Source organism: Oncorhynchus tshawytscha, linkage group LG17, assembly GCF_018296145.1.
Source record: "Oncorhynchus tshawytscha isolate Ot180627B linkage group LG17, Otsh_v2.0, whole genome shotgun sequence".
NCBI lineage: Eukaryota > Metazoa > Chordata > Actinopteri > Salmoniformes > Salmonidae > Oncorhynchus > Oncorhynchus tshawytscha.
This window is the reverse complement of record NC_056445.1, coordinates 19,665,900-19,679,730: the sequence shown is the minus strand read 5'-3', so window position 1 is coordinate 19,679,730 and position 13,831 is coordinate 19,665,900. Positions and strand designations below refer to the sequence as shown.

At 43.8% G+C, this 13,831-nt stretch overlaps 1 protein-coding gene across 2 annotated transcripts in view; it reads right to left on the bottom strand.

Moving 5' to 3' along the window:
- Positions 1–1,429: 1,429 nt before the first annotated feature.
- Positions 1,430–13,831, bottom strand: part of LOC112217038 (PRKC, apoptosis, WT1, regulator) — a 90,240-nt gene continuing 77,838 nt past the window's right edge. The window contains exons 5-7 of one of the 2 annotated variants that reach the window (XM_024377271.2): positions 12,045–12,162; positions 10,564–10,668; positions 1,430–4,592 (exon numbers count right to left, since the gene is read on the bottom strand). In XM_024377271.2, the coding sequence (XP_024233039.2) occupies positions 4,506–4,592; positions 10,564–10,668; positions 12,045–12,162 (310 nt within the window). In that variant the 3' untranslated portion in view covers positions 1,430–4,505. The remainder of the gene's footprint in view (positions 4,593–10,563; positions 10,669–12,044; positions 12,163–13,831) is intronic. The other variant, XM_024377272.2, reaches the window with a different exon arrangement.

Sequence of the window (13,831 nt, the reverse complement as noted above, 5' to 3'; positions counted from 1 at the left end):
CTTATTGACTTTTACAGGGTATTTCTGAAAGGGCAGCACAGCGCGTGGCCCTAGTGTGTTGAGGGAAATGTGTGCGTCTTGTGTTTTTCCACCTCCCCCTCTCTCTGACATGGTGTTGTTTGCGTTTCAGAACATTGGTGGGAGAGCGCGAGTCGAAAAATCCCTCACTAGTCTAGTAGCAAGCCACAGGGTCCATCAGGCTTCCACAAATGCCAAAGCTATTAATCTGTGTTTCAAAAGACTCGCTGCAGAATGTATCCTAATTTTGATGCGAGTGCGACGTGTGGGAGATCTCGTAGGTTCTATATCAGTAGAACAGGATCTACTGGTTAGGAATGGTTTTAGAGAATTATTACCTTAGTCTAAACAAAATGCCATATGGGCAATTGTTTTTTATTCTTTTAGGAGGTATTTTTCTGAGCAGATGGTTCCAAACCAGCCAGCCAATTCAGGGGAGATGAAATAACCCATATATTCTCTCCCCCCGACCCCTGCCATCCTCAGCTGGGTGAGTGGTTCCTTGCACCAGAGATCCCAGAGATGGAAGAGATTGGCTCTGAGGACCAAGAAACTGCTGATAATGAAATATGGCCTCCTTCAATAAACAAGATAAGGGTTGGTTTTATTTTTTCTCCAATGACTATCAGTTCCACAGGATCAAATGCATTTCGGTGTACACGGACGTGGCCATTCCATCCATATCAACTAGCCTCCAGGCCTCAGCTCAGTGAAGATCTTTAAGGTCTTCACTGAAGACAAAAAGCCACGTGTTACATTTCAGATCTAAAAAAAATAAAGTTAGTTTAAAAAGGTCAAATGATATCTGATAACGCTGCAGTCCCGTACTTTTGTTAGTGCCATTAGAGCTTTGATGAGAGCCCAACTGTGACGTGTATCAGTAAGAATAATTACATGGATTTAGCATGAACAAACTCCATCCCTCCATTTTCCAAACATGTCCCCATGAGGCTGTGGTGAGTGCCTTTGAGGGCTAGTTAAGGAACAGATGAGGGGGTTTAAATGAAGCTACAGGTAGTGGGTTGAAACTCAGTTAATGCTAGTTTTACTATGCAGAGGAGAAGCAGTCAAGACTGTCAGGTTTGAACAACAAGACGGGAAAAAAGACAAAAACAGGGGATTAGGAGATTATTTCACAAACTACAGGAAGGAGGAGGAATGAATGTCTCAAGGTGAGGGAGACTAATTAACTTGGATGGCATTGCTAAATTAGTCCAGCGTCGATGTGTCTTGGAGACGCGGCGTCGCCAGGGATGGGTGGTCCCTCTCCAGTCAGACGAGGTGATTGACGATGATGAATAACCATGGTCGGGGAGCACACAACTGAACCCCCGCTGTCACGTTACATACCAGCTCAGTGGTATCGTATCACCACATCAAATTAGCCTTAATAAACACTAACGAGTCAACAGAGAGATAATCAAACTTTTATTAAATGACTTCATCTTCTGTACATGCATAATGTAGAGAGAATGAGGTGTGTCCCTTACAGAAAAACACATCACATGAAGTTCATGTGACATGTAAAACATGTGAGAACATATGTGAAATAAACGTGACAACTTGGGAAGCAAAATGTCAACGTGACACCATTAAACTACACTTGAGTAAATGTGACAATAATGGGGAGGCAGGACTAACATGTGATCGCATGAAACTACATGTGACAACATTTGAGCTAGACAAAAACCTTCAGGGGACCATGACAACATCATCCCAAGAATGTGCTAAAAACATCCTGGGGGACATCTTTGAAACAAACCGGGAACTAGATAAAACCTCCAGGGGACCATGACAACATTCCAAGAACATCCTAACAACGTCCTTGGGGACGTCCCTGGAACAAAACTGGAACTAGACAACAAAAAAAACTCCAGGGGACCACAACACCCCAATAAAGTCATTGAGGAACATACAATTCATCAAGACGTAACATGATAAGCAAATGTATGGTCTGGAGGTTTTAAAGTAAGTGGTACGCCGTTTAGCTAAAATAGTAAAATCTTTACTCAATGTCAATGATTACATTTGACATGATCACTTAGTAGTTAAGTACTGGCTTTTCAATATGAGGCCACCTGAGATTTAAACTCTTAACATAGTCTGGATTTGTGGTAAACTGATCTTTCTGTTGTGGCACAAACTCTGAAGCATTCCCCTACATCTCTGCACTTACCAAAATAGTGTCATCTACACTGCCATTTTACTTATCAGTTATGGGACTATTCTCTCATCATTTAACTCATTTACTTATTGCAGCAATTTGAGGGTTTTCTGTACAGTTGTCTAATGTTGGAGGGGCATATTATTCTGTTTTAACATTACTCCTGAATCACACCGATAAATATGTACTTTTAACAAAACAGATTTACTTTGAAGTCCAAAGTGTAGGAATATATCGGAATGCCATGAACAAAGAGGTTGGGAGTTGAAATCCTGGGCGAGGACATGTGGAATAACAATTACTGTATAAACAAACATACACAACGTAATCACGTATGTCAAAGTGTGCCAAATATGGGAGTTGAAAACATTGTTAAAAGCACCGTGTGTGCATTCTAACAAATCTGTTTTATTTGCAGGGCATCACCTGTGAAATCAAGTGAAAAATATCCCCCAAAAAATATTCACATTTGAATCAAAATGTGAAAGGTTAAGTTGAAACTAACACGTGAAATATTCCAAAAACACATGGTTTCACATGTTTTTTTTCTGTAAGGTGTGTGTGTGTGTGTGTGTGTGTGTGTGTGTGTGTGTGTGTGTCTACCTACCGGTAAGAGGGGTTTCTATATCGAGATGTACCCCAGTAATGTCTAAAACCTAAAATCTTTACCACCCAGTGGGCTTTACAGAGTACATGATGCAAGAGCCACACATTTGTTTCAGCACAAAATGGGCCCCTGTATGTAATGCAATGCTCTAAATACAGCTGAGTAAAGTAATAGAACGTCTCACAGCCACATCACTGTCATGAGAAATCAAAAAAAGATGCATTTCAAAAAGTATGTTCCTTCAGTTGATTTGGTTACAACAAAATGCACTGCAGTAGCTTACTCTAGAACTCTTGCTCACTATATACCAAGAGCAGCTACACCGATCAATATTGCAAACAGAACAAGCTGTAAACGCTTGAGTTACAGATGCAAAACGCATTTCAAAAGATTCCACATGTATTTCTACTGGGGTGTAACCTCAAGACCTCTCCCCATCAACAATACTATAATATTTCATTTTCAACATTGAAATGGCTATAAAGCATAGAATTAATGAAAACAAATTGCTTGCTTTTTATGATTTATAATGGGGCTATATAAATTTGAATGACTTCAGGTTGAAAATATACCACCTGGGTTAAAAATTAGGGCGTGAATTGAGTATGGCAGACATCATATCCTAGCTCAACACCAACAATTTAAAATAGGCTACTAAAATCATTCAAATCCCATTAAAAGGCAATAGCAGTTTAGCGTATTATGGCACAAGTCAATTTAGCTTGTTTTTGTTCTCCGAATACCATTTTAGAGTTTTTAAATTGTGTAGAAATGCAGTAAATAAAGCTTCAGCTTTATCTCCCCACCCATGTCACTGGCATACCCTAAGTTTAGCTGAAACGACCCCAGTGATTAAAATGTACCAAGTATAAATCGGAACGAGAGTAAAAGCGTCATCAACATGAACAGAAAAAGCACCAGGCTTTTTTTTTATCCCCTTGGGGAAATGGAACTAATGGATTTCCAAAAAAGACCTCCGTAAACGTGCAAGGCATTATGCCCACTTTGGCTGATGGTAGCAGGGATTTTGTCTTGAATTTGGTCTAAATGAAATAGGATCCATCACAGAGCAGGTTGTTTCACGTGCAGATGGAGACCAGGTTTTAGTGCTGAGATGGATAATATGGTCACTGGGCTGACAACGTATTTACACTGTAATGATGCAGATGAACAGAAGCAGAGAGCCGGTTGCACATAACCTAGGCAAGCATTATATACCTTGGTCAACAGATCATTAGAGTCAAAATGTCCAAGACCTCTTAGTTCCTAAAACAAACAAAACATCCCTCATGTGCTCGGTGATGCACCACGTACATTCAATCTCCTTTTCCTTTTTAAGATTCATCAAAAAGAACAACAAATCTAAATGGCCTATGTACAAGAGATTTACATTAAATATACCATCACAGAACCTCCTTTAGACACCCCATTGGATCTAAATAGGACTAGAGGTCTCAGTGGCTTCAGGTTCCCCTCAGAACAGAATAAAAGTGTGTGTATGACACAAAGGCTCTAAAAGCTACTTTTAAATGTCCTCTTCCACCCAGCGACAATAACAGAGACACCACTGACACAGAGAAAGGACATGCTAGACTTGGACCGAGGGTAGAAAGGGAAGGGTGAGAGAAGGGGGTGTAAGAGCTTGGCAGGGGCACTCCGTTGGAGGGAGGGGTGGTTTGTTCTTTTTGGAAGTGGGGATCCGTGGCCCGTTGGGTTCTACCTCGTCAGCTGGCCCACCACCTTCAGGAGAGTTTTGTTCTCCTGCTTCAGCTGCTCATTCTCATCCTCAATGTCATCAAGGTCCTGCAAAACAAAAACAAAGGCAACAGCTCCACTTCAGCTTGATCTAAAGGAAGTCATTTACTTTCATTATGCAAGATCTGCCTTATTTTTACCTCAGAGAGTTAGCTTGTCAGTTTAGAGAAAGATGAGAGAGTGAGAGGTGAAACGAAGAGTTTCACCTCCCGGGTCTCTCTTCAGCAGAATTGCCTTGATAATAACAAATTAAACTTGAACAGCTCCAATTAGACACAAATGAGGAGCCCCATTGCCATGACACACTCCCATCAAAGCGCTGATCTAAAAGTGACACTTCTCATTTTCGGCTTCCTCCATCACTGGCAGAAGCGACAGGCGACCGTCAAGATTAGCTAAGCCGTACTTGTCGGAAACTTAAAAAGCGAGGTAGTCTGCGAGTCAAACACTGGAGGTCACAGAGCCACAGACATGCTGTGGCTACAGAACAGCTCACTGTCTGAGCTCTGACACAAGGGGAGAAAAGCAGTCTCATTTCGCATCTGACGGCTGCCTCCGGCATACCATTTGAACCTTTTTAAGTTACAACCGACTAATAACTTTATTCACATTTCATTTAATCTCCCAAAATAGATTATATCCACATGTACTTCAATTTGCATGCACCTGCTTGAGCCTGTATTCTATGTAGCCAACATCCAGAGTCAGATGTTTTCCAGGGTCATATCCTCAGCCTTATCCAAGCCTTCCCTACAAAACAAACTTTGCTAGTGAGTCACAGTTCAATCTTCAAGCGCCGCGAGAAAGAGACGCCACACTGGATCTGTTCCTTATCTCCTGCCATCCCATCAGGCCTTGCAGTAACCTCTCCGAGGGACATTTCTGATCACTATCGCCCCGGCGAGTGTTCCCACAGGGAGGCTGCCTCTTATGAGGTCCTGTTCATGTGATGCTATCAGGGGTCTCTGATCCAACAGTTATATGGCCTCCTCCACATGGCTCATAGGCTGTAGACTGCAGTGGCTATCTTAATGAAGAAATGTGAAGATAATAAAGACAGCCAGGCATTGAGGACACTTGCAAGTTCCTGAAATGTGCAAAATCAACACTGTTCGGCAACTGTATTTGTTGGCAGGGGAGATTCAGGGCTTGTTTGCTGCAAACTCTTCTGGAATATTTCAGAGTATTTGGAATATTTCAGAGGCCTCCTGCTGGGTTTCCCAATGCCAAAACATGTGACACAGATAACGTGAGCAGGGGTCATGCGATGGGGAGAGTTTGTTGATGATCTCGGAGTGCTGGGAACACTGGACCACTGGCCCAAGACTGTAGACTCAGGAAACAGAAACTCTGACCTCGGATTTCTTCTCAATATGCAATGCCAGGAGCTAGACAATGATATATGAACCCTTCAAAGTGAGTTAATGGCATTCATTTTAGAAAAACATCGAGAGAAATGCTGAGGAATGTGTTTCACTGTATACAGTGTGGATCTACAGTAGGTATGGAGACAGGGTGTGGGGTATTTGCCTCTGTATACAGTAGGTATGGAGACAGGGTGTGGGGTATTTGCCTCTGTATACAGTAGGTATGGAGACAGGGTGTGGGGTATTTGCCTCTGTATACAGTAGGTATGGAGACAGGGTGTGGGGTATTTGCCTCTGTATACAGTAGGTATGGAGACAGGGTGTGGGGTATTTGCCTCTGTATACAGTAGGTATGGAGACAGGGTGTGGGGTATTTGCCTCTGTATACAGTAGGTATGGAGACAGGGTGTGGGGTATTTGCCTCTGTATATAGTAGGTATGGAGACAGGGGGTGGGGTATTTGTCTCTCTGTATACAGTGTGGGTCTACAGTAGGTATGGAGACAGGGGGTGGGGTATTTGTCTCTGTATACAGTAGGTATGGAGACAGGGTGTGGGGTATTTGCCTCTGTATACAGTAGGTATGGAGACAGGGTGTGGGGTATTTGCCTCTGTATATAGTAGGTATGGAGACAGGGGGTGGGGTATTTGTCTCTCTGTATACAGTGTGGGTGTACAATAGGTATGGAGACAGGGGTGGGGTATTTGTCTCTCTGTATACAGTGTGGGTCTACAGTAGGTATGGAGACAGGGGTGGGGTATTTGTCTCTCTGTATACAGTGTGGGTGTACAATAGGTATGGAGACAGGGGTGGGGTATTTGCCTCTGTATACAGTGTGGGTGTACAATAGGTATGGAGACAGGGGTGGGGTATTTGCTTCTGTATACAGTGTGGGTCTACAGTAGGTATGGAGACAGGGGTGGGGTATTTGTCTCTCTGTATACAGTGTGGGTGTACAATAGGTATGGAGACAGGGGGTGGGGTATTTGTCTCTCTGTATACAGTGTGGGTGTACAGTAGGTATGGAGACAGGGGGTGGGGTATTTGTCTCTCTGTATACAGTGTGGGTGTACAATAGGTATGGAGACAGGGGTGGGGTATTTGTCTCTCTGTATACAGTGTGGGTGTACAGTAGGTATGGAGACAGGGGTGGGGTATTTGTCTCTCTGTATACAGTGTGGGTGTACAATAGGTATGGAGACAGGGGTGGGGTATTTGCCTCTGTATACAGTGTGGGTGTACAGTAGGTATGGAGACAGGGTGTGGGGTATTTGTCTCTCTGTATACAGTGTGGGTCTACAGTAGGTATGGAGACAGGGGTGGGGTATTTGCTTCTGTATACAGTGTGGGTCTACAGTAGGTATGGAGACAGGGGGTGGGGTATTTGCCTCTATATACAGTGTGGATCTACAGTAGGTATGGAGACAGGGTGTGGGGTATTTGTCTCTCTGTATACAGTGTGGGTGTACAATAGGTATGGAGACAGGGGGTGGGGTATTTGCCTCTGTATACAGTGTGGGTGTACAGTAGGTATGGAGACAGGGTGTGGGGTATTTGTCTCTCTGTATACAGTGTGGGTCTACAGTAGGTATGGAGACAGGGGTGGGGTATTTGCCTCTGTATACAGTGTGGGTGTACAGTAGGTATGGAGACAGGGGGTGGGGTATTTGCCTCTGTATACAGTGTGGGTGTACAGTAGGTATGGAGACAGGGTGTGGGGTATTTGTCTCTCTGTATACAGTGTGGGTCTACAGTAGGTATGGAGACAGGGAGGGGGGGTATTTGCCTCTGTATACAGTGTGGGTCTACAGTAGGTATGGAGACAGGGTGTGGGGTATTTGCCTCTGTATACAGTGTGGGTCTACAGTAGGTATGGAGACAGGGAGGGGGGGTATTTGCCTCTGTATACAGTGTGGGTCTACAGTAGGTATGGAGACAGGGAGGGGGTATTTGCCTCTGTATACAGTGTGGGTCTACAGTAGGTATGGAGACAGGGTGTGGGGTATTTGCCTCTGTATACAGTGTGGGTCTACAGTAGGTATGGAGACAGGGAGGGGGGTATTTGCCTCTGTATACAGTGTGGGTCTACAGTAGGTATGGAGACAGGGAGGGGGGTATTTGCCTCTGTATACAGTGTGGGTCTACAGTAGGTATGGAGACAGGGTGTGGGGTATTTGCCTGTAGGCTGTCACAGATCGGACTCCCTGGTGCCAAGGAGAAGCAATGTAATTGGTCTCTAGAGAAAGAGGCACATGACACAGCTGTCTCTTTACATTCAGAGTCTGTGGATTTAGCCTAATGCATGGACTACTAAATGGTTACATAACATTCAGGAGCGTATAGGAGTGGAAATGTAGTAACTCTTGACTAATGATGAATTAATTATAGGCTGATAACCCTAGTGGTTATAAGTCACGTTACATCTCAGGGAATGATTGAAATCAGACTCGTACTCCACACTACAAGGGTTTCTCTTAACTACTTCATGTAGGATGTTGATTGGCATAAGGACTCTTGACTTATAGCAGGGGCCTAGTGTTTTCTTCAGACTAGATCCGATAAACTCTCTGTCAGGGGAGGGAAAATGTCATGTTTTGAAAAGGGGAGCCGTTTTAAGTCAGGAGGCACAGAGCGAAACTAAAAAGTTGTTTCTCCAAACTGCCATGGGGTGCAGGGGAGTGAAACTGAAGAGCTCTGCACCTCGAAGGGGTCTGCACATCGTTTACTTCAGGCTCTGTAGACCAAAATCGGATGGGGTTACGACCCGTGTGGTTGACAATGAGTTTAAAATGTTGATAAAACACCAATCAGATCTAGTTCAGAGGTTGGGGTACGGGAGATAAAGAGAGCGAGAGAGAACATGAGAAAATGACTTTTTTTGGGGGGTGCCTGTGCGAGTGTTAATCCTTGCAAGCGCTGGATAATTGTAATCTTCTGCTTATCCGAGAAGCAGCTTTACAATATCAAGCTGATTGCGTGCAGATATGGACGTGGTAATTTGGCAATCGGTTCTATTTAGTCCTCGGCTTCACTCAACACAGCAGTGAGAGACTGAATTGCTCCAAGTTTCCTCTCCAGTACACAGTTACTAAAAATGACAAGCTTTCAACTGACAATTAAGAGAAACTATAATAAGATTAAAGTTGCAATATGTAACTTTTTGGGTGACCTGACCAATCCACATAAAAATGTGTGTTATAGATCAGTAATTCTCATTGAAAGCAAGTCGAAGTGGTAGATCTGTTCTACGTGTGCTATTTATATGCTTCCCTTAAGTTACATTTTTGCATTTTTTGTTCTTTCAGTTTTGTACACCAGCTTTAAAACGGAAAATAAAATATTTGGGGTTATGAAAAATATATTTCCAAGCTGTTTAAATGGTACAATGATTCTCTACACTACACTTTTTGCAACCAGGAAATGGCGGAGCTATTTCTGCATAGTGCATCTTTAACTGTGGCAGTTAGACGTGGCAAGCTAGAGTTGTCCATCAAAGGATTATGGGCAAAAAAACCCACATAGGTATACATTACTATACCTGTGTTCTAGACTAGAAGGGCACCATACATTATCATTTAAGTAGCATACTATTACTTTATAATACAATTGAGAGCATCCTGTCAGGAAGTATCACTGCCTGATACAGCAACTGCACTGCCCACAACTGCAAGGCTCTCCAGAGGGTGGTGCAGTCTGCACAACGCATCGCCGGGGGCAAACTACTAGCCCTCCAGGACACCTACAGCCCCGATGTCACAGGAAGGCCATAAAGATCATCAAGGACAACAACCACCCGAGCCACTGCCTGTTCACCCCGCAACCATCCAGAAGGCAAGGTCAGTACAAGAGCATCAAAGCTGGGACCGAGAGACTGAAAAACAGCTTCTATCTTAAGGCCATCAGATTGTTAAACAGCCATCACTAACACAGGGAGGCTGCTGCCTACATACAGACTTGAAATCATTGGCCACTTTAATAAATGGATCACTAGTGACTTTTATAATGCCACTTTAATAATGTTTACATATCTTGCATTACTCATTTCATATGTATATACTGTATTTTATACCATCTATTACATCTTACCTATGCCGCTCGGTTATCACTCATCCATATCTTTATATTCTTCTTCCATTCCTTACTTAGATTTGTGTGTAAAAGATAGTTGTTGTGGAATTGTTAAACTACATGTTAGATATTGCTGCACTGTCGGAACTAGAAGCACAAGTATATCGCTACACTCGCAATAACATCTGCTAACCATGTGTATGTGACCAATAAAATTTGATTTGAATAATTGTGAAATTAGATCTAGCCTTGTTGCTCTAACATCTGTATAGTAACCTCTTCAAAATACCTTAAACTCTCAGTGCCTTAGACGCTGCCCACCCTAGCCCACATCTACCCTGTCAACCCTGGTTGACTCTCTCCAACACTCCCCAGCCTAGCCCGCCTCTACCCTCTCAACCCTGGATGACAGTCTCCAACACTCCCCACTTTAGCCCAACTCTACCCTGTCAACCCTGGTTGACCCTCCCCACAACAATCTACCCCACCTCTACCCTGTCAACCCTGGTTGACCCTCTCCAACACTCCCCAGCCTAGCCCAACTCTACCCGCTCAACCCTGGCCGAACCCTCTCCAACACTCACTCTATTCAGCAAGTCAATCTCCTCCTTCAGCTTTCCAATCAGGTCGTCTTTATCCTGGTGGGCTTTCAGCAGCTGCCCGTTCTCCTGCCTCTGTCTGGCCAGCTCCTGAGGAAGAAGGGGCAAAGAGCTCTATTAACGTTAGAACACATCCTGCAGCACTTTGGTACGGTCCACATACACAGACAGAGAGACAGAGAGAGCGAGAGAACAAATATAGAAGCCTCAGCCATGTGGACATATGGTCACGTTTCAAGATGATATTTACGCTGCGAAATGAAGGCTCGCCAGGAATCCGCCTCTCCAACTTAACTTTGTTTTTTACCACAGATAAGCGTGAACTGGTTTCCATGGAAATCCATATAGCAACGAGAAAACATCAAAACAATGTAGCATGATGTCCATACCGTGGCAACCATAAATCTTCAGGCCGCGGAAGATAAATGTTATTTTATGGAGGGTTACCCGAGTTACACGGGTAACTGAAGCTTCAAAGTAATACTTTAATTATCATGATGAATGACACTACAATGCGATACTCACAGCAATCAAGGGCGCTACACATTTGTCAATGTTGTATAAAGCTATGAAATCTACTGCATTTAAACGAGCCAGAGACCAATGACAGAACTTGCTGAAATCAATACAAAACTAAAGTGCACCGACTGCTCTCTCGAACTCACCAGTGATGTGCAAACTCTTCATTTACAAGCATCGTGGCAAGTGAAAGCAGTAGTTTTTCTTTTAGAAATGGACTGGGATGACATTTGAGAATCTAAAAAGTGATTGAGGGGGAGTACAGAGTGCTTCATAAGAACAGGGTGATGGGGAAGAGAGAACTCCCCCTCTCCCTAACTCCAGTAAAAGACATTCTCTGACTGAACGCAGAGGAGTTATTGCAGACAGGAATATAGGAAGGGCGACATCTGACTGAAGACGAACAGAGAGGCCAGACTGGGCAGATGCTCAAACGACTCAGAGAGGAATTCATCTTTTAAAAAGAAATCCTCAAGATTTGTCAGGATGCTGATAGATGCTTTAAAAACAGTTATAGCAGCAGGGCCTTGGGAGAGGATAACTATCAAAGTCTCTCTGCCCCTGTGACGGATGGACAGAAGGACAAACACAGGGCTTTCAGGAAACGTGAGATGGATATAGACAGAGAAATAGCAGTAGACGGGAAGGATAACAAATACCAACAATAAAAATGGTCAAAATGTGCCAAGAAGCATAACAGTCATTCTGAAATAATCAACTAAAACATGTCATTTTAATATTTACATCACAGTGACATTATAAACATTGGATAGTGATGATGGATAGGCCTGTGTTGAAATAGTTGTCAACTAGTGAACGATAGGCCTAATGCAGAACCTTCCCCCAGCTATGCTTGCTTGCACTGATCCAATGCGTTCCATGCATGAGGGGGAGTGACCGAGTGCACACTTCTGGGGGAATGGTAGAGCAAGCCTAATTTTGAGTACCTTTTCCAGATCCTCCATCCTCCTCTCCAGTCCTCCGGCGTTGCCGTGGCGGTTGCCGTGGCGGTGTCGACTGTTCCCCCCTGCCTCCTCCTCAGAACCAGGACCTCCAGAGCTGCTGCTGCCACAACACACACATCAATACTTCTGACCAACACCAATGTCCATGCTTTCAACACTGACTCACTGTTGGGTCCGGTACACGTTCACAAAAACCTGTCGTTTGTGAAGTAAATCCAATAAGGAACGTATAAACCTTTTGAACATTCCTTGACATTCAAAAGAATCACATAAAAACTGAAAAGCTGTTGTAGTGTATGACTCAGAGCCTGTTGAACGCACAATACAGCTCTAATGGTCAGACTTAAGTGTGAGGAGAACAAGTACTTATACCTTTTATCCCATTAGAACATAAAAGCTGTCAGGGTTCTATCTCGAAGGGCGAAGAATGGATTCTGAATATGAGGCCATTTCAATATGACTATCTTGAATGCTGAGATGTGTAAAGAGCACCCTGCATAAATCCACTTCATGTCATTAGCAACAAAGCGTCCCTATTCATCGGCTAGTGAAAAGAGGTGCTCCGCGGTCCTTGGTCTGCTAGTGAGGAACAAACAGCTCTCTCCCCCTTTCTCTCTCTCTCATTCTCGCTCTTCTCTGAGAAGACTCGAGGGCAGCGAGGGGAATATTGGAACTTATTTCCTAGCGGCTTTATTTCAATAATTACTGACGTGGAAGTCTTGGAATGAGTTGCGCTCCTCATATTTTTACCCATGAGGATTGTGCCCGGTCCAATAACTCTCTCCTGGAATCAAATTATTGGGCAGCCTCTGGGCTTCGCCTCATTGCTTAAGAGGGTTGTCTGCATATTTCTCAAAAAGGACCACAAAGAAAAAAAGGGAAACTTCTGGAATTACCATAGAAAACCATAATATTCCACCTGTAGAAGTGTGTTCAGGCTGCTACCTACTGGGCATTCTATAGACCAGTTAAGCGAAGAGTGATCCCAGTCTCTGGAGGAGTACAGTATGTCTGCATTACAGGAAAGGAAACTTCAATATTTCTTAAACGGGGTTGAATACCTACTTATTCTGAGCAGTAAATAAATATACTTTTCCGCGACTACACGATCACAAGCTCCCTAAGAAGCAGAAAAAGCAACAAAAAAAAAAAGAAAAAAGAATCAGACCATTCTTTTATTTAGCCAGGAAGCTCCACCACTCATAATACAAACACTCAGGAAGTAATGCAGTTTTTTGGGGCTATTTGACATTCACTTCCTCAGTAACTCAGAGGCTGAGCCCACAGAAATGATTTTCACTCACTCTTTTCAGAACTAAAGAGTGTTGTGCCCATTGCTTTTGATGATAGAGAGAAAGTCCTTGAAATGCTCTCCATGGCACTTTCCTATGCCAAGTGAATGACATGTTTTTGGCTGAATGTCTTCAAGGCCACTCCACCCTTGTAAATGCAAACACACAAACGCTCTACATCCCTCTGTCTCTAGGGCTTGCAGCATCTGCCAGACACCCAGTCTAAACGGCCATGCCCTCAGTGCTAATCACCCCACTCTGGTCCATTAGCGCCCCGCAGAGACCGCACGGGAGACAGGCAGAGGCAATGATCCACTCTTGGAGGTCTCAGCAGTTGGGGGTTGGAGAGGAGAGGCAGGCCCAATGGCCACACACAACAAGCACTGAGATGCCTGGTGTGGTCTGCTAGCAGAGCTCAGTGGAACAGAGAAGGTCATCCATCTTAAAGTCATAAGCCATCTCCAGACTGACAACCAG